This window comes from Numenius arquata, chromosome Z, assembly GCF_964106895.1.
Source record: "Numenius arquata chromosome Z, bNumArq3.hap1.1, whole genome shotgun sequence".
Classification (NCBI taxonomy): domain Eukaryota; kingdom Metazoa; phylum Chordata; class Aves; order Charadriiformes; family Scolopacidae; genus Numenius; species Numenius arquata.
Window position 1 is genome coordinate 13475439 of NC_133616.1, and position 27135 is coordinate 13502573.

At 34.9% G+C, this 27135-nt stretch overlaps 1 protein-coding gene across 1 annotated transcript in view; it reads left to right on the plus strand.

Moving 5' to 3' along the window:
• SPEF2 (sperm flagellar 2) overlaps positions 1–27135 on the plus strand; it is an 80229-nt gene that overhangs the window by 12507 nt on the left and 40587 nt on the right. Inside the window, exons 7-23 of the mRNA XM_074166110.1 lie at positions 1733–1921; positions 2994–3181; positions 4925–5093; positions 8612–8831; positions 9302–9432; positions 9616–9688; positions 11003–11076; positions 11901–12004; positions 12888–13135; positions 14912–15017; positions 15813–15970; positions 18191–18327; positions 20591–20718; positions 20822–20960; positions 23158–23295; positions 25749–25909; positions 26754–26937. Of these exons, the coding sequence (XP_074022211.1) occupies positions 1733–1921; positions 2994–3181; positions 4925–5093; positions 8612–8831; positions 9302–9432; positions 9616–9688; positions 11003–11076; positions 11901–12004; positions 12888–13135; positions 14912–15017; positions 15813–15970; positions 18191–18327; positions 20591–20718; positions 20822–20960; positions 23158–23295; positions 25749–25909; positions 26754–26937 (2547 nt within the window). The remainder of the gene's footprint in view (positions 1–1732; positions 1922–2993; positions 3182–4924; positions 5094–8611; positions 8832–9301; positions 9433–9615; positions 9689–11002; positions 11077–11900; positions 12005–12887; positions 13136–14911; positions 15018–15812; positions 15971–18190; positions 18328–20590; positions 20719–20821; positions 20961–23157; positions 23296–25748; positions 25910–26753; positions 26938–27135) is intronic.

A 27135-nucleotide genomic window follows, 5' to 3' on the forward strand; every position in this document is an offset into this window, starting at 1 on the left:
TTATTGCCTGGACTTCATGAATGTAAGAGACAAATAAACAGATTAACTCTTCAGTAGGCAGTGCTATTGGAAAATTTTGTGACCTGAACTGTATCAAATGACACTGCATGAATATAAAAATATAAAGGGCATATACAGGTGTTGCTATTGCATTATTTTCCATTTCAGTTGTGTGCATGATGATAACTTGCTGTGTAGATAAATAGTGTACAAACAGTACACTACAAATAGAGTACAAAACAATTTGACTAAAATATGCAAAACATTGAGAGGTTTTTATATCAACTCAGACTTTTCAAGTCACCAGTATTTAATTGGAATGTACTTTATTCCCAGCAATTGTGAAGGGAAGGGAACTTAAAAATATGGAAAGAGTTTTGTTTGAAAAATATTGGCTTCTCCCTAACATCAACATTAAAGATCTAAATTAATTAGAAAGTTGTTCTTATTATTGCAATTCAAATAGCCATGTTTTTCACCTTTGTGTTAGAGATCTATTACAGGTATAATGGTTGCATTAGGTAGTGCAGACCTAGACCTCTTTGTAGAGTTCTTTCACAAATAGTATGATAATATGTAATAAAGTTTGATTTTTCATTTATAGGTGAATTTATGTGGTGTGTTCTGGCCTCTCTGTCACAGGCAGATAATGGAAAATAAACCAGATTCAAAGAAAATAGAAGTGATACTTTATTTTGGGTTGGTTTTCCTACTACTGCTAACAGACTTTACCTGTTCCTCTGTTCTTGGGGAAATGAATTTGAAATCTTAAGAACAGTTCCTGATTTAGGTCCTTAAATTTGAATACATTTCATAGCAGTTTTGCTGCATCTGAAACAAATGTCCAGGGAATCATAATTGGCTCTAAAATTCTGCTGTAGGAGTGATATTTGACAATGGGGCTTGACAAGCAAGATGATGCTTTTGCTTAGAATTTTCACAGTCCACAGTAGTCCTGGACTGTGAAAGCAGTGAGGCAAACCTTTAGGTTAGGTTAAGCATTAATTTTGATACCAAGAACAGTCTAGAGAAGTGTAGTAGTGAGAAGATAACTATCATGTTTTGACAAGTACTTTGAAACGTAATAGTCCACAGCCTTCAAATTGTCTGTGCACACCAACCGTGCTTCAAGCAATGGTTCAAAATTATTTTCTTATAGTACCGAATAGGGAATTCTAGTTATGTCCCCCTGAGAACGCTGAAACTCTACCTAGAAGTCTTGTATTTCCCTCTGTTCTGAATGCTTCCTTGTATTCCCAGTCTCCTGAATGCAGAAGGGAGGAGATAATTACCTAAATCCCAAGACAGAAGGAAAAAGTTCAAACCTGTAGAAGAATAGACTGATCAAGGATCCAGCAGAGTATGGCTGAGAATGGGGGCTGGTGAAGAGCAGGAATGAGTTAATGATTTGAGGAAAGGGTATATCTTTACATATAGAAGCAATTATTTGAAATATGCTACAGTTTCTTTGTGCACAGGAAATTTCCAAGTTAAAATTGAGTTAATCTGAACAAATGTATTTTTTAATTACCTTTAGAATTCCACAATTCTTATATAGTTAACAAAAGTAGTACTGATAAATAGATATATATGTTGTTCTGGATTTATATGTCAAATGAGGAGGTAAATACTGTTATATGACTCCATTCATATTTCTCATATGAGACACTGATGAGTTGTCGCTAAAACAGTTTATAAACTGTCCTTAATACTATTATTTTTTATCTTTTAGGAAGCTTACCGGGAGGAGCAACTTATTTACAGACTAATGAGACAATCTCAGCAGGAGCGAAGGATTGCTGTTCAACTCATGCACGTTCGACATGAAAAAGAGGTGTTACAACAAAACAGAATTTTCAGGGAGAAACAACTTGATGAAAGGCGACTGAAAGCGTTACAGGAAGCTCTTGATAGAGAAGCGGTAAAAAATTATTTGCTCCCTGAATAGCTGCAGGACTGTTACAGTACCTTCCTGATATAAAATGGAACTTGTATTGTCAGCTCTAAGAATTTAGGACTTTTCTAGGGACAGGGTGATTTAATGATGGATATATTCTTTTATCTATGTTCAATGTTACAGCTGAGTTAATAAGGGAAAAAGTGAGCATCTTAAAGTCTAATTTTGCTCTTTTCTTCTAAACCAATTTTAACATTGTAGGAAAACATCTCAGAACACTGAGTTTAAAAGTTTTGCAGACCCAAAATGACAAAGGACAATGACATAAGATTTCAAGAATCATATTTTTCATCTCCTTTAGATGAAATCTGTTAATGTCCATTTTTGACAAATGCTGGAGGAGTTTCACTCAGGAGTGCTAATTTCTATCTTGGAGCTTGGAGTTGATTAATACATTAAAAGGACTCATAATCCTGTGACAAAGTGCCAATTGCTACGCTCATACTAGGCCATAATGTGATGGTAGAAATCTTATTTTGCTCCTGCCAAAAATGATTAGCAGTTCCAAATCCTCCAACACACCTGGAGTCTTATGTAATCAGCAGCCAAAAAAGGAACTACTGATAATTTTCTACCATGACCAGAAGTCTTTCTCAAGGATTGAACGGCATCAATAATATCAAATTATTTGCAGATCAGAATCTTGTAAGTTAAATTACTTGTCACGTACTCTAAATGAGTATTCCATTGTGGTTTTCAGTGGAACTAGGCCTTTACCAATGCATGTGCATAGTTTTTTCCATAGGAAAACTTAACATGTTTCCCAGCCCCCTAAGCACTGAATATGTTCTTAATCATTTGTCACGAAAGAAGTAATATATTTCTCATTTATTTCATTATATTTCAAGAAAACTGGAATTTATAGAGTGAACACAAGTTTTGAGATTTGTCTATGTGTTAATCAGCTCTGGTGACAATCTAGCTATTTTCATTTCTTGACTTAAATGAGCCAGTTCATATTTGTTTCCAGGACTGTGCACTTCTGCCTTTCATTTTCTTTGCAATCTCAGATTTACTCTTTAAAAAAAAATTCTAGGCTCTTGCAAAACAAGAAAAAATTGATTATGAAGAACAAATTATCAAAGAAAAAGAACATCATGAGAAAATTGCTGTTGAAAGAGCTCAGGCACGTTATAAAAAGCATTATTCTGTATGTTGGGAAGTGATCGACCAAATCATTGATTTGGCAACAAAAGTAGGAGAATATCGTCTCTTGACAAACAAGTGAGTATGATAACAGTTAGGCAAAAGTAGCATTTGTTAGGTAGCTGTTAGGCTTCACTATTCAGACTGGTTTAAGCATCATAACATTTTATGTAAATTCTCAGGTATCTCATAGGACAGCTTCAATTAGTTTGTATGGGAAAATGTTTATATTGCTTTCATGTGAGGATTCACTCATGTGTAATACAGGGTAAACTAATGCTAAAGCTTTAGCATAATTTCTTGAAAACTCATCTAAGTTAAATCCTTAGGAGACCAAGATCCGCTAGTTCTACAGATTGTGAAACTACTGGTTTCCTTTTTTATGAATAAATTCCTTAGTTTAAAAGTTAAAAACTGAGTGGTGCTTATCTCATTCTAGATTGCTCCACTAAATGAACACTTCCTCAGTGTCATATAAACAGAATTAATTTCCTAAGATTTATCAACCTGCCTGGACTGTCCTAAGAGTACCAACTCAGTCCAAAATCTTCCAAGTCCTACATGCTGTGATTTCGTCTTCTGGCATGCCCTAATTGCACAGGGTTTCTGAGAAGGTCCTAAAAAGTAGTAACCTCCAAGAGCCTGTGCTCTAGGAGTATTTCCAAAACCAGAGAATGGGGCATTGTTGCTGTTTTTCTCTCATTAGTATTCAGTGATTAGACTATGGGGTAAGGCTTAGAGCATGAGAAAATATGTAAAAATCTTCATTGCCTTTTAGTTTAATTGTATATTAAAATAATAAGACTGTAAACATATGACATACATATGATTATATTTTATAGAAATTATATAAATTTAGGCCCAGTAAGTACCTATTCAGCCTAGACACAGTTTAGTGATGATTTGATCTACACATTTGACGATTTGATCTACACATTTAGTGATGGTTCCATTGTAAGCTAGTGTCATGTTTTCGGGTAGTGGGTGGTGCACAACATGTACAGATATTTGAAATCTTTCCAAAGTATGCATATCAAGGTTGCATCTGCATATACTGTCACTGTAGGTATGCTTTGTCTGTCCTTCTGTGTACTTTGTTGTTCAGGATGCATACAATAGATATTGAATTATTTTTCAACATTGCATGCAAAGCTTATTTAAAGCTATAACACTCATCTGCAATCATTACTAAAAAAAAAGAAAGTCCAAATTGATGAAATCTTAATAAATAGTAGAAACTTTAATTTTGACCATCTGTTAAATTTTAAGTTTATATTTATATTGTTTATTTAACAGCTATAGAATTCAAATGTGACATATGTCAGCATCCTGTTTGCATTTAGCTTACTACTATATGCCGTTTGTCTTGCTGTTTCATATGAATATTATTCCTTTCTAAAAGAAAAAAAAATAGTTTTATTACTTATATAAATCTAAATTAATTTTAGCTCTCAGGAAAAATTCTATAGATTTTTGATGAGAGGAGGCCTTACCCCATGAAAAGGAGGAATATTTTGGAGCAGGAAAAAATAGCTATAGAAAAACTGTTACTACAGTGTGCTGCCAGCACCACTGCATGGTGACACATTTGTGGAAATACTGAAGCCTAGAAGTGCCTCCAGCTGTCATATAAGCAACCAAGCACTTATAAAAAGCTGTAATAATTATAGAAAGCATTATAAACTGTATCTTGTTTAGCATATGCTTGTTTCATGATTGTGATTCTTGTAAATTGGGGTACACTGTTCTCAAATATTTAATCCCTCTCATTTTTGTTTTGGAACTCATTCTTTTTTTTTTTTTTCTTTTTTTCTTCTGCAGAAGAATTCCATTAAAACTGATGCTTGATTGGAAGGAATTTTTTTTTACTGGAAAACCAATATATGAACAAGCTTCAGTTCAACCTTTGCCAAATGAACCAAGCCAAGAACAACTTGTAGAGCTGAATAAAATGAATCTATTAGATGAAAAAGATTATGGTGAATACAAGGTACATGAAACTGATAAGACATAATGGAAGATAATACACCTTGATTTTTCATAATCATAAACATTTTATTTGTTTCGTTTTGTTCTTTCACTTGTTTGTGATGTCAGATTTTGACATGCATTTTCTTTTCATTGTCTGAGTTTCTATATGAAATACATGGCTGTATTTTATGTTAGTAGCACTGAAGAACTGGTGCAATTTTAAAACACTTACTATTTCATTCTTGTATATAACGTTGATTATATTTCTCTCTTGAATTCATAGGACCAACACATTAATTGCAAAGCAATTAATTTTTAGCTAATTGAAATTTGAAAGTGTAGTTAATGCTACCATATTTGAAAAATGCAACAGAAAGTAGCCAGGAAAAGCAAGTAAAATGAAATACTGTATCTTTTACAAAAGCTGATAGTCTTAATTTCAGCAATTTTGAGTGAAAGATTTCTAACAGGATTTTTTTGGTTTGTGTGATCCATTTACTTTAAGATTGTAACGTTTGTGGAAATTTTTAGAAATGGATGACATTTTTGTTAACCTTCTGCTAGAACACAAGTAATTATTTTTAGGGTGTCTTAAAACTTTTCTTCAACTTTAGAATACATTAATGTAATTTCACAAGTGAAATATGAAGGATTAATGTTTCCATGTTAAAATGTATTGTACACCTTTTTTTTCCAAATTGCATTAATGATGCTTTTTTTAGGAAAAAAATATCCCACTACATATTTAGTCTTTTTAAATAACCTGTTCAACAATAATATGGCAAAATTAGGCAAATACGGTCTTTGACTTGTTGGGAATTTATAACTGCAATATATACGCTTTTATCCACATCCTGAAGTAATTGCTACATTTACTTTTGCAATGAGTATAAATGTTTGTTACAAGTTTCTGTGATGAATGCCTGGCAGCTCATTTTACTGTGTTTTCAATCTTAAGATATGTTTTTCTGGTTTATCTATTTGTAAGGTCCTTGTTCAGACCATATCAACTCATGTAATGAATGTCATGATTGCTTTCTTTAGGTGAAAAAAGGCACATACACAAGACCAACAGGGAGAACACACAGGACAGACAGGCAGGAAACAGTTAGTGGGGACCGCTAATGAAAAAATAAGTTTCAGTCATATTGTTGTTTATATTACAAAGTCTCAGTAGTCTTCTCTAGATGTAAGGGCTCTGAAGGTCACAAATATCTAATGACATATTTAAAGACTCTTTTTTTGCTACCTGTCTGTTTCAGTTGCAGAGTCAGATAATTGTTTTCCAGATGTCGTTAGTCTTATGCTTTTCTGAATCACTATCCATCAAAAGCTGGTATTGTATGATATGTAAAATTGTAGGCACTAATTCATACCTATGTCTTCTAAAAACCTAAGTGAGCAGCTAATACCTTCAAAGTATTGCTTCTAGGGTATTGGCAGGGCATTCTGGCAAAGTTTATGCTTTTTTAAGATTTTCTTACCCCTTGGGAAAAAGGCCCATCACAGGCAATTTGACATCTCTCAGAAATACTAAGTTTAGATTAGGAATGATGACTAAAAGTGTCAAATATATTTGATAAAATACAAGAACAAAATACAGTGCTATCAGTCTGTTACACATTCCACATTAGATTGAGCTTGAAAATATCTGGAAACTACCACATCATCAGTTGTGACTAATCACTTAATAAATTAATGGAATCACCCAAAACAAGGATAACAGTAGGCAGTGCTCAAAATATCAAATAATCTCTGGTTTCAATTGAGAGTGTTGACCAGGAGTTATGTAACTTTCACCTGAATACCTGAAAAGTTTTTTCTGCCAGGTAAGCTACTATAGCTCAAGACAGGTACAGTCTAGCAATCTTCTTTTTAAAAATCTGGAAGGTGAATACTTGGAATGGGGAGCCCATTCAATTTGGAATTCATTTTTCCTACAGGTCTGATAGAGCTTAAAACAACTTTTCCATAACTGCTTATATATTTAAGGAAGAATGGTTCAGAAAGGACAAGGATTTTGTTTTTTTAAGCATGCCTTTTCAATTACATATTAAGAAGTGTTTTTTCTGAGACACATTAGAGAGGGGACATTGTATGACACAAAAAGATTTTTTTTTGTTTGGTTTTACTGATTAAAAATAGGTGATATTTTCATTTAGAGTCATAATGAGTTACACTGTGTTGTTCTATCTACTGCACACATGTTCAAAGTCCACACTGATCAAGTTCTGTTAGTAGGATGTATGCTATGGCAACATATTGTTCATGATAGTAAGCTCAGGAAGAGATTGCATATTCTACCTGGAACATGAATTCAAAACATCATCTTTCAGCAGAAATTTGAAACTGATTGCTTCTGTTGACAGTGATTAAATATTTAATTTATCGAATGCTACAATTGTTTAGACTGAAAGGGATGTGGAGATCATTTAGTTCAACCTGTTCGCTCAAAGCAAGTCCAATGTCTGAGTCAGATAAGATGTTCAGCACTGTGTCTGGTCAGCTTTCAAGTATTTCCAAGGATGGAGATTCCACAGATTCTCTGTGCAACTGTTCCTGTGTTTAACCACTCTTATTTTGAACATTTTTTTTGCTATTTGAAATTTCTCTTGCTGAAACATTTGAGTTTGTGTCTCAACCCTTTATTGTGCACCCTCAATGAGGTGACAAGCTAGGATCTAATTGGAGTATTGTTAGTCCATGTATCTTGCAAACAGCTGTTCAGTAGCCTGCAACCAAATAATAATTGATACAGGATTAGTATTATCCTGCATACTAAAAACTGCACATCAGGACTATCCTAGTGTTTTAAGATCCAATGCTGGTAGAGTATATATTAGAGTGGCAAAAGTGCAATTCTGTGTTCAATTCTTTTGACTATATGCTTTCATTCTCATCTTTCTTCCAATGTGATTTTGAGCAAAAGAACCTTTACTAGCAAAACCTCATTAGCCTGTATGCTGATAACTCATACCACTGGTAAACTTATATTGGTCTCAGAGTAGATGAACTGGAAGCTTCTACTCAGTATTTCCTTCCCTTAAAATTGTTTGAATTATATGGTGATTTGTTTGTTTTGGGTTGATGGTTTGTGGGGTATTTTCTCTTTATTGAATGTGCGTTAGACATAAACATTTTCATAGATTTCTGTGCAATACTGGGCAATAAAGTTGCCAGTTTTTAGAATGCTGAATATTAGGACACTGGACTTCTATTCCAAAAATCTGCTACTGATTCATTCTGGGGTATTGGTGAAATGATTTATGGAATTAAAAAAAAAATTATTTTAGGAATCTGTGAAAATGGTTGTAGGAGTACATGTCTCTCTCAACTCGGTATTAGTGAATATCAATAAATGTTTAATCATTATGACATAATTATAGCTTATAGCAAGGGTCTATTCTAAAAATATTTTATTACTTCTATTCAGATTTGGTGATTGTATGTATTATGTTTATGTATTAATACATATATCTAGGAAGATGAAAGACAAGGCACATTGACAAATTATTTGGTAATTTGTCGTTTATACAGAGTATGACAGGGGAATGGTGCCCAACTGAAGAAAACAGTGAAAACAAGCCTCCTCTTAATAATAACATATTGGGTCATGTGCTTCATAGGCTGATGGAGATTTTCTATCCTCCAAAACCCAAATCTTCACTACCTGTATTTCCTCCATTTCCTATCAAGGGATGTATTTTGGGAAAACTTTTTAGTGGAAAAACTACCTGTGTAAAGTTTATTGAAAAAGGTAGAGATTATTTTTTTTCCTAAAATTCTTAAAAAATGTTTATTAGGATTAAAATCCTGCTCTTACAATGAAATTGTTTGGGCAAATCCTTGCATTACTAATCGTCAACCTCAGATGCATCTGTATTTTGCAGGGGTTGGTTGCAAGTCATTCGTCCATTATTTTCCAAAATGAGGTTAAAAACACCTGAACTTGAATATAGTGTTAATATAGTATTACTTCTGCATAGAGAATTTGAAAAAGCTTTTGGCAATCTTCTCTGGGGATGTTTGTTGTAGAAGAGACTAGCAAGATAGCTATGCTATTGTGGATATAAATCACAAGAGCAAGTGGAAGAGCGAGTGGAAATAAATCACATCAAAAGCCCAAACAAAATCATTAATTTAATTACCAGTAATAGTCTCTCTGTAGAGAGACTCTCTGTTTGCTCAACTCAAACAATAAATTTATCCTGGTTTTTTGTGTATTAGTTTGCAATATTCAGGTACTATCTGTTGATACTCTGGTTCAGGAGGCCATCCAAGCTTTTCTTAGAAATGAAATGAAAATTGAACACTATATGATTCCACAAAAAGCAGAGAGTTCTGGGGAAAAAAATGAGGTAAGAATTTTCATAAATTTTGGTTTTGTCTCCCACAGGGAGATAAGAATGAAATATATAAAGAAAAAGCATATTGTTTCAATATTTTTACTCAATTTCGAACTTAATTCTAAGTTCTGACTTACAAGACCTCAAGAGTCAACTTGAACTTTTTAATCCTTTTCCTTTCATAATTGATACAAGGTCCAGATGAATTTGTCACCACTGGAAGTTCTAAAGAAGCTCCAAACAGAAACACCTGTCAATGGAACCCAAGGTGTGTATGTATTTTATTTATATTATATATATATTTATAAAATTAAATTTTAATTCTTATCTTATTAGATTTAAATGGCAAATCCCCTTTCTGTTGTATATTTGAGGTAGTATCCATGACATCTGAGTTTTCACGGTAGTTTCCATAATGAATTTCCTGTTTCCACACAATGCTAGTGTCTGGGAGTAGCAAGTGCAAGCTGCTCCACAAAGGAAGGTGAGCTAGTTGGCAAGGGCAACTGCCTTGGGTCTGGCAGTCAGTGAGTTTTCAGTCCACCTCAGCGTCCACTTACCCAGTCTGTGCTTCATCAGTTTGTCTATGAGGATGTTAAGGAAGACAGTATCAAAAGTCAATGTAAACGGCATATGCTGATCTCCTCTCAACCACTGAGCCCACAGCCTCACTGTAGAAGGTTGTCAGGGCAGTCAGGCATGACTTCCCCTTCATAAATCCATGCTGACAACTCCCAGCCATCTTCTTGTCCTTAATATTCTTGGAAACAGTTTCCATGCTTATTTGCTCCATCCATTCCTAGGGGCTGATGTGAGACTGACTGGCTTGTACATCCCCAATTCCTCCTTGCTTTCCTTGAAGAGAGGAGTGGCAGTTGCATTCTCCTAATCCTAGGAATCTCCCGCAGTCCCCACCCAGGACTTTTCAAAGATTATTAAGAATGACAATTAGCAATGATATTGTCCAGGTCCCTCAGCATGTGTGTGTATATGCCATGAGGTGCCAAGGACTTGTGTATTTCCAGTTTATTTAAATGTCCCTGAACCTGATCCTCCTCCACCAAGGGTAAATTTTTTTTGCTGCAGACTTTCCTACTAGTCTCAGGGGCTTCAGATACCTCAGTCTTTCGTACGTCTCTTTCAGGAGGCCCACATTTTCCCTAGCCTGCCTTTTGCTGTGGAAATACCTGTAAAAGCCCTTCTTGCTTCCCTTCTGACTAGACAAAGGACACAGTCCTTTACCCATGAGAACCATCATGCATTGAAACAAGTTGCCTGGCAAAGTAGTGTAGTCTGCATCCTTAGAGGTTTTCAAGATCACGCTGGGTAAACAACTGAGCAACCTGGTCTGACCTTTTAACTGTTGCTGCTTCAAGCAAAAGGTTGAACTTGAACTAATTGACCTCCAGAAGTTGCTCTCCAACCTGAATAAATCAATGACCCTATGATTCTAACAATTGTATATACTTTCTGCATTGATTTGTTCAAAGAACAATAAGGAGGCATATACTTTTATTATTTATCTGTAGTAATAAATTTTATAGTAATAGAATTATCAAACTTTATAATGTACCTGTTTTAGGGAATTGTCCTGTGAAAAAGGATCCATCTGGGCAAGAAGTTAAATCAGATTACAGTCAGGATGACCTATCCAAGGTTTGTAATCCAATTTGAGCTTCTACTTTATAAAATACTTTATAAAGCTGCATTAGTTAAAATGGTTAAATTACTTAAATGGTGACACTCTTTGATTGTTCTAAGTTAATTTGTCAACATCACTGCAAGCATTGTCTTTATTAAAAGAGTTTATTAGGAAAACCCATTCCTTTGTTTGTTGGTTAGGATTGCTCATATTGTTAAAGTTCTGTATCTTCTTGTTAAACCTCACATTTATGTAAGATACCATACTTTCTACGTCATCTCTGAGTTAGCAAAAAGGTATTCCTGATCTTGCTGCTGCCAAGCAGATCATTCATCCCTTGACAAGGTTTCTTTTTCTTTATATTCAGAAATACTTATTTCTACAATGATCTCTTTGATCTTAATGCCCACTGTAAAATACTTAGAACGCTAACATATAAAAGAATCTTTGTAGAACTAATGAAGTTAATGCTGCTGTAGGAACCATCAGTGGATTTATGGTAGTGAAAATCAGAGTAAGCTTAGAACCAGGACACTTAATTTTTTCTTTCTTGACCTTCATATCCTTTGTTTATCAACCTTGTTTCTTTTGGCATTTTTATATGTTTAATGATGTAAATCAGTTGGAGATTTCAATTAAAGTAGGCCTTTCGTTGAAACTCTTTCTCCTTTATAGATAAAAATAAACTTATAATAATAAGTTTATAATATATAATAAAAAATAAACATTAAATATAAATTAACTAATAATTAATATATAAAGTAGAATCATACTCTTTTTAACGCTGAATGTTGTGAACATTCTGAGCATATTAGTCTTATGCTGCCCTCTTCCACAGCTATCTGTACGTGCCCAGCTTGGCGCCGCATCACAGAAATTGTTGAAGAAAGGAAAAAGTATCCCCGATGAATTACTAATTGCCATCCTATTGGAAGCCATTAAGTATGAACTTGTATAGCTCTTTTTCCTCAGTTATTTAGAACATAATTATCCAGCTTGTAGTCCAGATTCAGCTATTTCTCTTCATTAAGGTATTTTTTGAACACTAGAGTCTTCTACTTGGAAAGTGGAGTTAGTTAGTGAAATTAGTTAATGCTCATTTTATGCTAGCAGTTGAGTGCTGGCAGTATAGTCCAGCCCTAAATTATGTAGATGATATTGTGCACTGTTGAAGGTAAGTAAAAATATACACACGACTATCACACAGTCATTAAATATAACTAATGTCTCTATTTTCTTTATTGGTTGGAATATATTCTGCACCTGCTAGTTTTTTTTCTCTTAGATTTTGTGAAATGCATAATCCAAGTATTCACACTTCAGCAGTTAGGTTACTTATTTTTGTCTACTCTTGTTGACAGAAAATTGTCTCAACTACCCTGATGTGCAATTATCACATAAGTTCCCACATGAATATCTTTTTAAGTTATATTACTCCTATTAGTATATTTTAAAGGTACAAACCAGATTTTGCTATTTTTTAGTTCAGTGCAAAAGTTTGTAGAGAAAATAGTGAAGTTACATCTCTGATCATAGTCTGTATAAAGAGTATTTTTGAGAACTTTATTCATTAAGACAGCAAAATTTGTTTTGGTTTTACCTTTCACTTTTAGTTAAGCTTGATGTTATTTTTCTGATTTAAAATCCATTGCTTACAGTTTAAGTTTTAAGTTTGGGGTTTTTTTAAGTCTGTCATATTCTGTACTCATCAGGATATTTATTACACTGAATTCAGAATGAGAGACTGCTAGGGCAAGCTCTTCTTTAGGTGTTATTATTATACTAGCAATTCGCTATATAATTCTGGTTCTTCATTTACTTTTAGCCAAACACCACCAGAGAAAGGGTGGATTGTGGATGGGTTTCCAATGACAATTAATCAGGCAAAGCTATTTGAAAAAGCCTATACAGGGATTGATCCAGAAGAAGAAAATGGAAATTTTGGAAAGCTCTCACTTGTTACAGATCCCAGAGCCCCTAACAAGACTCCTGTTACCTCACCTGCATTTGATGTTTCTGTATTATTGGATATTTCAGACACTGTGGCACTGAAACGTGTGGCTAACTTGAAGTGTAAGTTTCTAACTACTTTTAACAAAGTAAAATGACAAGCAGATTCTGATGTAAAAGGGATATAAAGATTGTTACAATACTGAAATGACTGAATTGTGAGTACTTTGCAACTTAATAGCAAGTTGCATATTTTAATTAAAAATACTAAATTATATAATATCTGTATTTTCCTCTGACAATTATGAAAATAGAAATTGTTCAGATTTCTTGACAGCTTTCTTCTCTATTTGTAAGGCCCCTTTTAACTTTAGCTGTCTAAAAGTTCGTAACTAGGTATGTTACACATTAATCCTAAACATTATTTCCAGATATATCTGTAAATTGAACTCATTGGAGCAAAATAGCATTACTGCACAATTTCTCCACATCTCACAATATCACTGTCATTAGTTGCACGTTATCATCTTGAATGCCCCCAGTTATTTCAAATACTTTTATTTGTTTCAGTCAAAGGCAGATCAAAAATGTGCAAGTGCATTTGTTATGCTTGTTTGTATTTGTAGTGAATTCTCATTGGAGCTGAGATAGCACAGTGTCTGGTGTTAGATATCATATAAAGCAGCAGCTGGAAAAAAAACACAAGTTACAACAGATGCAGAAATATGCCTCATTGCAAATGAGTATGTGTACCTAGTATTTTTTCTCCAGAAGACAAATTTGAAAAGGCATGAAGGAAATTATATACAAAGGGATGTGCCAAGGTTCATTCCCTGGGACTGCCAACACTCATTCCCTATTGATTACTGTCTTTGTCTTGCCTTCAATTAGTCAGTGAACAATCAGAAATTGTTAATTTTGGCCAAAAAAGGCAAAGGCATCAAAGGCTTTTTGAGGGCTGTTTCCCTTCCAGACCACACATTTTTAATTGCCCTTACTCACCTTGGTGAAACCTAAGTTCTTTTCATTAATATGTCCCATATTGTCCAAATTACAAGGAGATTCCTCTTCATTGTTTTCACTGCAGCACTTATATGGCAAGTGGCTTAGTTTAAAGCACCATTTACCATTAGCTTTTACGTATAGGTAGTAGTGAGGATGAGGAAAAATCATTAGAGCTTCTGCTAAAAATGTGGTGAAGACAAATGTACAGACACTTGAAATTCTTGTGTTGCCAAAACACTTCGAAATTTGATAATACATTATATAATCTCAGAAATTGAAACAAAATTTATTTCATAAGATTGTGTGGTGATAGGAGGAGTCAAAAGAACAATAAAAAATCAGAAATCTGTAAAAAAAAATGGAAAAATGGAAAAAATTACTTATTTCTAATCAATTAAAGGGTTTTTTAATTTAAAGAAGACTCGGAGAGAGAGAATGCCTTGTCTTCTGATGCAGTGGACTATCTGCCCATTGTGAAAATGAGTAGTTACTTCAAGGAAGATTGAGATCCAACTGCTAAAATACCTTGTAACTGTTAGACTAGATAAGCCTGAAATAGTCTACCCACAGCAATGCTCCCTCTGTGCAACTGAGGATTTCTATGACTGCAAAGCATCTGTCAGGATATATTAGTGCTATAATTGGCTGTGCATTTAAACAGAGGAAGAGGCAAGACTCTATCTTCAGGTCCTTTCTGGCTTAATTTTATATTTCTATGATTTTCTCTGACTTTTTCTTTCTTCTAGGAAGTTTGCTATCCAATTTTTAAATTAAGAAATTTAAGATCAAGGAACACTGAAATTTTTCCCTTAACAATTATCGTACTTCAGGTGAATAACTACCTGCATATTTGCCTTTTTCAATATATGTTCTCATTTGCTATTTCCCACGCAGCAGATAAATCAAAGTCATCTGAAACCAAACAGGAGAACAATCAAAATTCAGATGCTGAAATCCTAGAAGAGAAGATTGACTTAGCCAGGGACCAGGTGCTACATAGGTATGTCACATGAAGCACAAAAACGTTGCTTCAGCCAGATGTGTAGGCATGTAATTAATCTGAATCTCATATGTGATCCATGATAGTACTGACATGCCTAATGTTAAGTATTTACTAAGGAGTTTCTCTAATTGGTGCCTAAAGAGTACTTTTTGGCACAGTATAAATAATAGTAGGAGATAAGAATTCGTGTGTTATGCTTTTTCAAGGTATTCTTCCAAGGAGAATTTATTTTTCAGATATATATTGCATGAACCATACATATACATATACATATATATATATCTATGCAAACATATATCTGAGATGTGTCATCATGTGAAGTGAAATGCACCCGATTTACAGATTTTCTAAAATGGTATCTTCCGCTTTTACATTTATATAAAACAATTAGTTTTGTATTTTTTATCAAATCATTAGGTGTCTAACTTTACATAAAGAGAAAAATCAAGAACAATAAGGGTTTTTTCTAAATATTTGATACTATTAACTCTTTCAGATTATTATATTATTGATTATAATTTTTTTAGTTGTGATGAAAGAAAGTAGGTCTGGCTTGTGACAAGAAAGAGCAAGAAATATATAACTAGTTAAAAGTAGGATTTTCTAAATTTTCCTTTGTTGAAAATTGAGAGCTTGATGTGATGGATTATTACTTCACAAAAAGTATTGCCTGGATTTGTTATAGTATTAAATTACACAGTCTGCTTTTTCTTTTTTTTTTACTAAATTGGAAAAACATTTTATTTTCCATTAGTTTGATTTTAATTTTATACATTAATGTGAATTTTGTAGAATTTCCAGCTTTCTAGACACGTGGCCAAAATTAGAGAAATGGTTTTCAGTCCGTCAAAATATTCTAGTGAAAGTCAATGCAGAGACAGAAGAAAGTCTCGTGTGTGAAACAGTGAAGGAAATTATAATGGAAGAAATTGCCAAAAAACAGAATAGAAGTAAGTTTTCCTATTCTTACTTTTTACAGTTCAGTAAGAAAAGACTTTGTTCTTTATAATTAACACTAATACTTAATATATATAACTTTATGGAAACATACACTTTCACTGGCCCTGCAAGACTTTGGGGATATGTGAGTTAGTGCACCAGAATTCTGAACTTTTCTATTGTGTTTTTTCACATAATTGTAAAGATAATTTGAGAAAAAGTTTTAAAATATTTTTTAAAAAGTGTCAATTGGATTTTTTTTAAGTTCCGTGAAGTAAATGGTTACTAAATTCAGTCCTTTTGTCCTGGTTTCAATATTACAGCTAGCATCTTCAGCATATGGGATAGTGTAATGGTGTAAGAAAGACTAATTTGCCATTATCAACACATATTCATTTAGCAGCAACAGCTTAAAAATATGGATAACTTGGATGGTTTTGACATGTGGTTTTGGTGCATCTTTGTTCCATTTTTCTCTTCTCCCAAACGGAAAGAATCATTTAAAAATAAAAAAGGAAAAGGATGAAGCATCCAGGGGAAAAGATGTATGAAATAAATGAGGATTAGTAGACTTCTGAATAGCCAGTTTTTTTGTTCATAATTATTACAGGAAAGTCTTGATGTGTCTTCTACCACCCCCCCCCCAAAAAAAAAAAAAGTAGTATTAGCTTGAAAAGCACTCTTAACAGTAAAAGTTTAGACCACTACTCCTGCACAAGGTTTCCAGTTCATGAAAAATTCTTGTGAATATCACACCTGACAGAAAACTGGATGAAGCAGTTTCAAAGAACTACCTGGTTGGAACTGGGTTGGGGTTTTTTTGTGCTTGATATAACTCATAGCCCTGCCGGTGTCAATGGCAAAATTCCTATTGATGGAGTTGAGATTTTCTGATTAGAATCCAGCTATTTTATAGAAGTACTGCAAGGATTATTTACTCCCTATGGAGAAGTAATCCCTGTGATCAGTTAATAATGTCTAGTTCCATATTTGTGTTGAGAGACTCCAAGCTATCCTTTGGTATTAGGTTTATATAAGCACAACAGTGGTATGAGTATGTATATTAATTAATCAGACATTAGTAGCATTCTGGGAGTGACATGGTAAAGATAAATCCAGAGATTGGTTCTCAAAATATTTAGCAGAAGCTGAAGTAGTTGGAATATTTTATGTGGCCAACAGTTTTGTTTTGTTCTTTATATAAACTTAAATCAGGAGAATGAAAGCAGTTTTTCCGTTGAAGCACTCAGAAAGACACTGTTCTTCAGTAGCAGATTTGTCACACAAAGTAAAACAAAACACATCTATTATTTAAATGTTAAGCTTATTTCAAACAAAAAGACAAGATTGTTACAACAGTGGTTTAATACAAGCCTATTTATTTTCTTTGAGTATTTTCAAATCCATAGCAAAACTGGGCAGAATTCATGCACATGATTCTGAGCAGTTAATTAATGTTAATTTAAAAATATAGCTGCTGTAGGATCCTTCTGTGGTCACTGATGAGATGCTGATATCTTTCCAGAGGTCAGTTCAGATCCTAGGGTTGAGTCGTGCTCTGAAGCTGCTCTGAACTACGTTCAGTATTATTTTGCTATGCTACAGGTTAGCAGGGTTAGTTTTTCACTTATTTCTTTCTCTACTACATGATCTTTTCTGTCCCTTTTTTCCCTTCCATCATCTTTCATGCTTCTCAGCTTCTCCTCAGAGGAAGGTGTATTTTTCGTATTTGGCCAGATTTAGCTTAATTTATCTGTTTGTTTCTTCTTCAATATTTGTTTCTCTCGGTTCACTCTTTCCTGAGTCTAGCATGGAAGCTATAATTCTTTACAACTGTTCTTTAATTAAGCAGGGAGTCCTTGAAATCATGACAGTTATAATGAATCTCAGAATTGTATCAACACCACTGGTCTTGATTTACTTGGTAAAGAATTTTTTTCATGTATATGCATACATACTAATTCATTATCTTCCTGTTTCTTTTACAGTTACCATTTTAGAAAAGTATCAGTCCCACATAATATAAGCTTAAATGGCAAGTGAGTTTATAATGGTGGCATCACTGATTTAATCACTAATTAATATACTAACCAGTATATTTTTGATGAACACCTAAGTAAAGAAATATTGAATCTGTTCTGTTAATTTGAAATTTTCATAATATAGATGTCTAATTCTATTTATTGATACTTAAAATACATTTGAAGGTACTAATTGTATATATATAGAAGATTCTGTTCAAGAAATATCGGAAGAAAACGTTTTACCAGTTACACATGAAGATCTGCTTCCTCCCATTCTTGTGACACCACCACCAATTGAACCAGGATCAGATGAATGGATTTACGTAGACGAACCACTTCCCAAGGTACATCCATTCATGCTTAAAAGTCTTAGATGTCAAAGTATATATTTTTCTCAGTATTTTATGGATATTCTACCTAAAAATTATGTTTCATTGCATGTTATTTTCTTTAATAATTTTCAATGAAAGATGCACTAGTACTGTATTATAAGTATCTAAAAATACAAATAACAGCTGCTACTAAAATATATAAAATAAGGAGACACAATTTAAAATTTTTCTCTTTTTTTTTCTATATTCTTCACAATGATGATGAAGAATAGCACATGCATGCCAAAATAATAGTACTTTTTAATATTATGAAATACTAGCATAGACTTAACTAGGTCAGTTTCCTGTCTCTGACAAGGGCCAGTTACGGATCTCACAGAATCAAAGAATGGTATGGGCTGGAAGGGACCTATGGGGATCATCTAGTCCACCCCCCCTGCCAAAGCAGGTCCTCCTAGAGCAGGTTGCACAGGAACGTGTCCAGGCAGGTTTTGAACATCTCCAGACACAGAGATTCCACCACCTCTCTGGGCAGTGCTCTGCCACCCTCAAAGTGAAGAAGTTCCTCCTCATATTTAGATGGAACTTCTTATGTACAAGTTTGTGACATTTCCTCTTGTCCTGTCCCTGGGCACCAATGAAAAAAACCTGGCCCCTTCCTCTTGACACCCACCCTTTAAATATTTTTAAGTGTTGCTCAGATCCCCCCTCAGCCTTCTCTTCTCCAAACTAAAAAGATCCAACTCCCTCAGTCTTTCCTTGTAAGGAGAGATGCTCCAGGCCCCTAATCATCTTTGTGGTCCTCTGCTGTACCCTCTGCAGCAGTTCCCTGTCCTTCTTGAACTGGGGAGCCCAGAACTGGACACAGTACTCCAGATGGGGCCTCACCAGGGCAGAGTAGAGGGGCAGGATAACCTCCCTCGACAGAAAGAATGTAAGAATGGGCAGAATCTCACAGAAAGAATGTAAGAATGGGCAGAGTGTGCACTGATCTTTCTCTGAGGATACAGTTTTCTAACATGTTTTCCCTGAGGATGTCTTCCTTGCTTCCAATGATCTGAAATTTAGGGATTTCCTGAGATGTCTTTATATCTGCATCTTTGTGTCTAGCAGCTCTCAGTAGACTTTTCTTCTGTGATTATGTCTAGTTGCTTTTTTTGAAGCAATTTACTTTTTGGTGTCCGTGATACAGCCTGTATAATTACACTTACTCTGAAAAATTATTTCTGTCACTTTGCTTTAAACCTGTTGTTTGCTTGGGTTGTTTGATGACCCTAGTTCTTGTATTGCGAGGTATAATGAATAATAATTCTATAATCACTCTCTGAAGGTATTTAAGATGTGAGAGGCATCTATTACATCTTCATTTTGCTCAGTGTTGCTTTACTTCTCCAATCCAGTCATAATCTGTTTAACTCTCCTCATATGGAGCAGTTCATATGTTCACAGAATAACAGAATCACAGAATCACAGAGTGATATGGGGTTGGAAGGGACCTCTGGAGATCATCTAGTCCAACCCCCCTGCCAAAGCAGGTCCTCCTAGAGCAGGTTGCAAAGGAATGTGTCCAGGCGGGTTTTGAATGTCTCCAGAGAAGGAGACTCCACCACCTCTGGACAGCCTGTAATAGTTCAGTCATGATTCTTGCCCTTCTGTCTGTCTGTTTTAGTTTTCCTGTAAATTTTTGAGATGAGGAGCTGGGACTGCATGCAGTATTTGAGATTTAGATTTGAAGGGTGCATAATGATGCTTTGTATTTTGTTCTTTGATTCCTTTCCTAATATTTACCAGCTTTGCTTTCATGGCTGCTATTAGCTCACATGTGCTGGATTTCCTCTGGCCATGGGCTCTATTTTGAATTTTGTGTCAGTCAATCAGTCAAATGTCACTTTTGCAACACTAGGCAGGCAGCTTAGAATTTTACCAGCTTGAACAGTTGTGTCACCAAATTTCGATACTTACATACTCACTTAGGGTCTTCATTTAGTTTAGGAGTATATCCAAAACCAGAGATACTGGAGTATTCTGCTGGAGTTTCCCATTCATTTTGAGTACTGCCACCTTTTTTTCCAAAGAAATGCATAGGATAAACTATATGTTGGTACAGTGTCTATAATCAGTTGTAAATAGTTGTAAATAAAAAAAAAAACACATAGTGAAAAAAAATCAGTAATATGATTTAAGGAAATATTCTTTCTTATATTTGCTAATGCTACACTAAATAGGTTACCAAGAAATATATCAATTAATTTTTATGTCTTTAAAAAATTCACAGGAGATACCTGATTTTTTAGTACCTTACTGGGAAATGGTAGAAAATTCATATATGAATACCATCAAAACTGTACTTCGATGTCTAAGGGATGAACAGCACTCTGTAATTTATTACTTAGCAGATATTAGGTGAGTAAAAATAGTAGCTTATTGCATTAATGTTAGTATTTTGTATTTTCTCTGTGGCATTCTATATGTCTTTTAACACCATTGTTTTTACCATAACTTACAGAAAAAGGTTTCAGGATTATTTGAAGCTTCCAGACGTTAAGCAGGAGTTTGTATCTCAGTGGCAATCAGATTTTAATTCTATTGCTGATGACCTGAGAGAAGATGACGAAACAAAAGCAGAACTACACCAAAGAGTTACTGTAAGTAAATGGCAAAAGTTATAATATACCCTGTACATCAGTTTGTACAAAACATCAGCTTGTTTTGTTTGTATAGTATTGGATTTATGTGGCAAGGTTTTGTTAGCAGAGGGTCTACAGAGGTGGATTCTGTGAGAAGACATCAGGGGCTGTCCCTATGTCAAAAAGAGCCAATGCCAGCTGTCTCCAGCCATCTTGCTGATTGCTTTGCCGATGGCCACAGCTGAGCCACTCAGCGACAGTGGTGTTGCCTCTGTGACAGCATACTTAAGAAACGGTAAAACACAGTGTGGCAGCTGTGAGAGAGGAGTGAGAAAATGTGAGAGAAACAACTATACAATCACCAAGATCAGTAAAGAAGAAGGAGGAGGAGGTGTTCCGGGCACTGGAGCAGAGATTCCACTGTAGCCTGTGGAGAAAACCATGGTGATGCAGGTTGTTCTGCGGCAGCCCATGGTGGACCACAGTGAAGCAGATATCCACGCTGCATCCCATGGAGGACCCCACACTGGAGTAGGTGGCTGTGCCCTGAAGGGAGTGGCAGTCTATGGAGACCCCACAACAGAGCTGGCTCCTGGCAAGAACTGTGGCCCGTAGAGAGGAGCCCACACAGGAGCAGGTGTTCTGGCAGGACCTGTGGCCCATGGGGGACCCGCACTGGAGCAGTTCTTGAAGAACTGCAGCCCATGGGAAGGACTCATGTTGGAGAAGTTGATGAAGGACTGTATTCCATGAGAGGCACCATACTCTGAAGCAGGGGAATAGCATGAGGAGGAAGGAGCAGCAGAGACAAAGCATAATGAACTCACCACAACCCCCTATTCCCCATCCTTCCTCTGCCACTTTGGGGGCAGGACGTAGAAGACTCAGGAGTGAAGTTGAGCCTGGGAAGAAGAAGCAGTGGAGGAAAGGTGTCTCTAGTTTTGTTGTGTTTCTCACTATTCTACTCTGTTATTAATTGGCAATAAATTAAATTAGTTTCCCCAAGTAGAGTTAGTTTTGCACATGATTGTAATGGGTGAATGATCTCCCCATCATTATCTTGACCCAAAAGCTTTTCCATTATATTGTCTCTTCCTGTCCTGTGAGGAGGGTAAGTGACAGAACAGCTTGGTGGGCACCTGGCAGCCAGCCAAGATCAACTCACCACTGCAAAACAGATAAGTTGTATGCTTATATCTTTTTTTTATTCAGTAGCATATCCTTACGTGTATATCCTACAATGTGAACAACCATAAATATGTGATAGCCTTCACCTTGGCTACGTTCTATCTATGCCATCACTGATGTGTTAGGTAGTCCAAAAACTACTCATTTTTCAGCTTCCTAGTGGTTTTTGTCCAACAGAGGATGACTGGATTTGTCTGAAGTCTTTGAATGGGGGGATGGAACCAGGATCTGACATACTAGGTTGAGACCGAGACCTGGTGAATATGGAACTACTTATCATCTGAAGCTTAAGCTCCTCATTACAGGGCTGGTAGTCTGGAACACCTTTTCTTTTTATCCTGAAACAAGTCAGGTGGGGTAGAACTTCTCAGACAGTTCATCTTCGCGTATCTTAGCACCACTCTTCTCTTCCTATCACCTCATTACATAGACGTCTGTCATGCTGCTTCCATGCAGAGATGGCAATGGGGAGCAGGGAGTTTGCATGCATGTTGTATGCTTAATAGGGTTTCAGCGCTGTCATTGAGCCACACAGTGCTGCTATTAGATATAGTCACTAGTTGAAGAGCCCTTAGTTATAAAGAATGTTAAAGAAAAATTGCATGGAGCTATCCAAATTGGAAGAATACCTGAACTCTGGCATAATTTCTTCTTGCAAGCGTATTAGTTAGCAAAACATTCAAGTGGAAAGTTGTTGGGGCAGTTGGAAGCTTAACTATTCATATTCTCACATCTTTGTCCAGCTTAGATAGGCCTTCTCTGCCTGAGGAAAGCAAGGCAGCCTACATGTTCATCTCATACCTTTGTATTCCTCTCTCTGGCACATTTGTAAAGCTACTTTCTGTCAGCTTTCTGTAAGCGCATGACTTGCTGACCAGGCTTTGACTTTTATATCAGTAAAGAAAAAGCCTCAAATGGAAAGATGCCCTATGCAACAGGCAAAAAATGTAATTTTTAATAACTTATTTTCCTTTTTCATATTTATTTCCTTTCATAGTTATTTCTCATATTTGATTTTGTGTTTTAGGACCTAAGGGATCTTCTCTGGGATATTTGTGATAACAGAAGAGAAGAAGCAGAGCAGGAACGTACTGATATCATGAATGATGGCTGGTTACAAGATCATAGGGGGATTGTAATGAACCATTTCTTTTCACTTATGCAGGTATGGATCTAGTACAGAGTCTGCAGTGGAAAGAGCAGTGAATTAGATTTGGAGGACAGTAAGCCTCAGAGGAATTTTATATAGTTGGCTCCAAAATAAGTGAGGAATTAAGAATTGTATAAACAAATGTTCATGCCTCTTCTGAATTTATCTAGAAAGAGATAAAAAATAGATGACATTCCATACATTTAACTGTTTGGCAGGCAGAAAAGGTCAAGAAAAATCCATCCCCAAACATTCAACCCACAGTGTATAGTGCTACTTTTTGCAATTTTATCAGTCCAGTGAATCATCTGAATTTTGTAACAGAAATGTTAGAGTTCTTTATCCTTTTATGATCATATTGACATCTACTATTAATTTACAAATTACCTAACTCACTCTTGCTGTAGACCCACTGGCTGTTAAGGTCATGCTGTATTTGCCACTTCACAAAATTATTTCAGTTGTAACTTCACCAATGTGGCTTGAAATTTTACCTACACACTGATAAAAAAAATTGCAAGGAATGTTTTTGAGAATGTGATGTCATTTGTTGCTCTTGAGAAAATCTGTTCAAATATGACCCAGCTTTTACACACCTTACCTTTTCAAGAGACCATCTTCAATTAGTTGGCTCTCCCATTCCCCACATTAAGACTTTCCTCTCATTCAGCCTGACTATTAATTACTTCAGTTCCTGAAGTAAATTAAGATTTCCTTGTGAGTGCTCATCTACTTGCATAATTTTTGTTTAGGGCTGGACTGGACTGTAATAGACTAGTCTAAACTAGACCAGACAGGCTTTTCTGTAAACTGAGTGAGCATTCTTTGAAAGTTTTGGCAACTTTAAAGATGACAATGAAAAAAATGCTTTAAGCATGTCCCATGTTATGCTAATTTGACTGAGAAATCAGGCCTAAGAAGCTTAGGGTGGGCTTTCTGCCCCTTAATTCTCTGTGTTATTTTCATATGTTTAATAAACAAGGGAACCACTCTCTTATCTCATATGAGTGTTATGGTAATTTAAGTAAAGTTTGTGAAGTAGTCAGTTGCTATAGTAAGGAAATTATTAGGTCTGTTTTCAAAAAATCTAAATAGTGCCCTAAATAGTGACTTAAGGCCACCGCCTAAAGAGAGAGGTCTGAATATCAAGTAACTGCTGACTAACTGAGCCAGGATGACTAATTAATCCTGTAATTAGGGTATATATAGGACTGAGTATTTAAAAATTATATTCATAAGGGAGCCAAGTTAAATATTGCTCAGCTTAAATATTTTATTTTTCTCCTTTTATATTAATGTATAACTTTGCAATCCTAATTCTCTTCTAGCAGAATTTCATGGGCATGAATAATGGCAGTCCAGAGGAGAATCACTGTGAATCTAATTTATCTGTCTTGTGTGGATATGTAGAACAGTCATTTAAAATTGCAAATACATGTATTAACCATGTATAAGCTTTTATTTTCCTAAAGAAAAATGCAAAGGAAACCATTCTTATTTTCTTTACTTCGTATATACTCCCCCAGATAAATGAATTATTAATGCTAAAACTACAGAACTAAAAATATAATAACTGTATTTTTATGTTATGACTTTGAGAAGCAGACAAAAATAGGCTTCTTCGGTCTTGAGCTCTCTGTGGGTTTTTCTGTGGGAAGTTACATATATTCCCCAGGTGGCTCTGTTACTGTACGAGCACGTAGATTTCTATAAATGCCGTTTATCAGATTTCTTTCCACCTTTCTGTGTACATGCTGTTATACTAGAAGATATTTTCTCCTTAAGTTATGGATAAGTGCTGGCTTCCACCACAAAGGTTTTCTCCTTTGTTTTGTGAATGTGGTTTTGTGCTTTTTCCCATGAATATTTAGTACTGTTTTGTCAGTTAGAAACTAACACCATCCTATATCAATAAATCAAAGCATGACAGGTGTTAAATGTTTTTTGAGTCTTACTTGATTTCTTCCAAGATGACTCACACAAAAAGACCTTCAAGACACTTAGGGGTGTAAAGTCTGTTGATTTCTTTGGTCCAGAAAAGCTGTATGGCTATTAAAATTTTCTCCATCACTTAACCCTTTTTATTTTATGCTACTAAGTATTTTATTTCTTTTGGACAAAAGGACCCCTATAATTTTTTGCCACTAGTATATTTTTTATTATACAAATACGTATACATGAAAATATATTGTAATTAAATTTAATGCATCAAACTTCATTTATTGTAAATAATTTTTCCTGTTCTAACAACTAAGATTTTTATTAATCCTTAGAAATACCAGTGTGAAGACATTATAAATGGAAGTAGAAGTATGCATGGAATACATTATAAATTTTCAAAAAAATATGATTATGTTTGTTGCTCTTCCTCAAACTCTTATGATTTAGAGTTGCTTCTGCTATCATATATTTTAAAATACACCAGAAATTTGTTTTGAGTTGCAATCTTTCTGTCCTTTCTTCTTGAGGTTGAAGTGGATCGTTTCCAAGATACAAAGAGACTTCTTCATGACTATTATAGAGCAATGGAAGGAAAAATCCCAACAGAAGATGATCAAGATTTTACTAGAATCCCATTGTTAGATATTATCGATGTAGAGCAGAAAGAAGATCAAAACAAATCAAGAAGGTAGAAATGCATTATTATATAAATATCAATAAACACAATGTACTGATAGCTTTGTGGGTATATGTGGGAATATATATGTGTATATATGAAAAAGAAGTAAGAATTTTTAACTAACTATTATAGTCAAGTGATTAATCTTGAATCATTTTAAAGATTTAATTTATCCCTGCTTTTCTACTGGTTTGCCTACATAATTTTCAGTAATGCACCCCTGAATTATAAAATACAGTAAAAGCTGCCTTATAAAGAAATCTGCTATAGAAATGTTTCCTGCTTCCCTCCATGTTGCTGACTGTTCCCAGCACAATTCTCACATAAATAAGTTAAGTATTATTATGCAACATTAACAGGTTTAAAAGCTGCACAAACAGACAAAATTAAATGGGTTATGTAATGATGAATATAAATCAAAGCAGCCTACAAAGATGCACAGAACTGAATGCCATATTAAAAGGTAAAGGATGCCATCAAATAGTTTCACAATATCAAAAATGTCATCAATAATGACACCTGCTTTTTTAAAATACTTACAGTTCATTTACAAACTGAGTAATGAAGCTGTGCTTCTAGCCCATGAGGAATATATTGGCAGATCACGCAGTCATTTGACATGCCTTTATCCATCTATTATCATTCCTTGACTTCTGTAGTTAAACTAGACAGTTTTCTTGTCATCCACGCATTTCACCACTTCTGGTGATAAGGAAAGCTCATCCCTTTTCTGTTGCTGTGGCAAATTTTGAAAATAGCATTCTCATTCTCCTAACATATTCTCCAATGTAGTTATAAATTAACACTTTTTATAGAAGAGGGTTTGAGTTATGCCTTATATTTTATTTTTAAGGATTCCTCTAGTTTCTTGGAAAGCTCCTTCACCAGAAATAAGTATTACCAAGTCAAAGAGCAAGGGAACTCCACAGAAGAGTGCTAAGGATGAGAATTCTGAAGACGGAGTGGCAACTTCTAGGAAAGATGAAAATCTTATTACTGATACATGGCAAACAGCAGTAACAGCAGTATCAGATATTGTAAGGAATATTTCATTTACTTAAACATTTTTAGATTGGACAGTCAAAGCCTCCCATTCAGTAGGCAGCCTAAACACATGGCCTTCACACTGGGCATCGCAATTTCATGCCTCTTGCTCCACCACTGATATTTCCACTGAATATGTTTCTATGAAGAAAATGTTGGAATCTGTGAATTATCAGCACCTCTGTATTTAT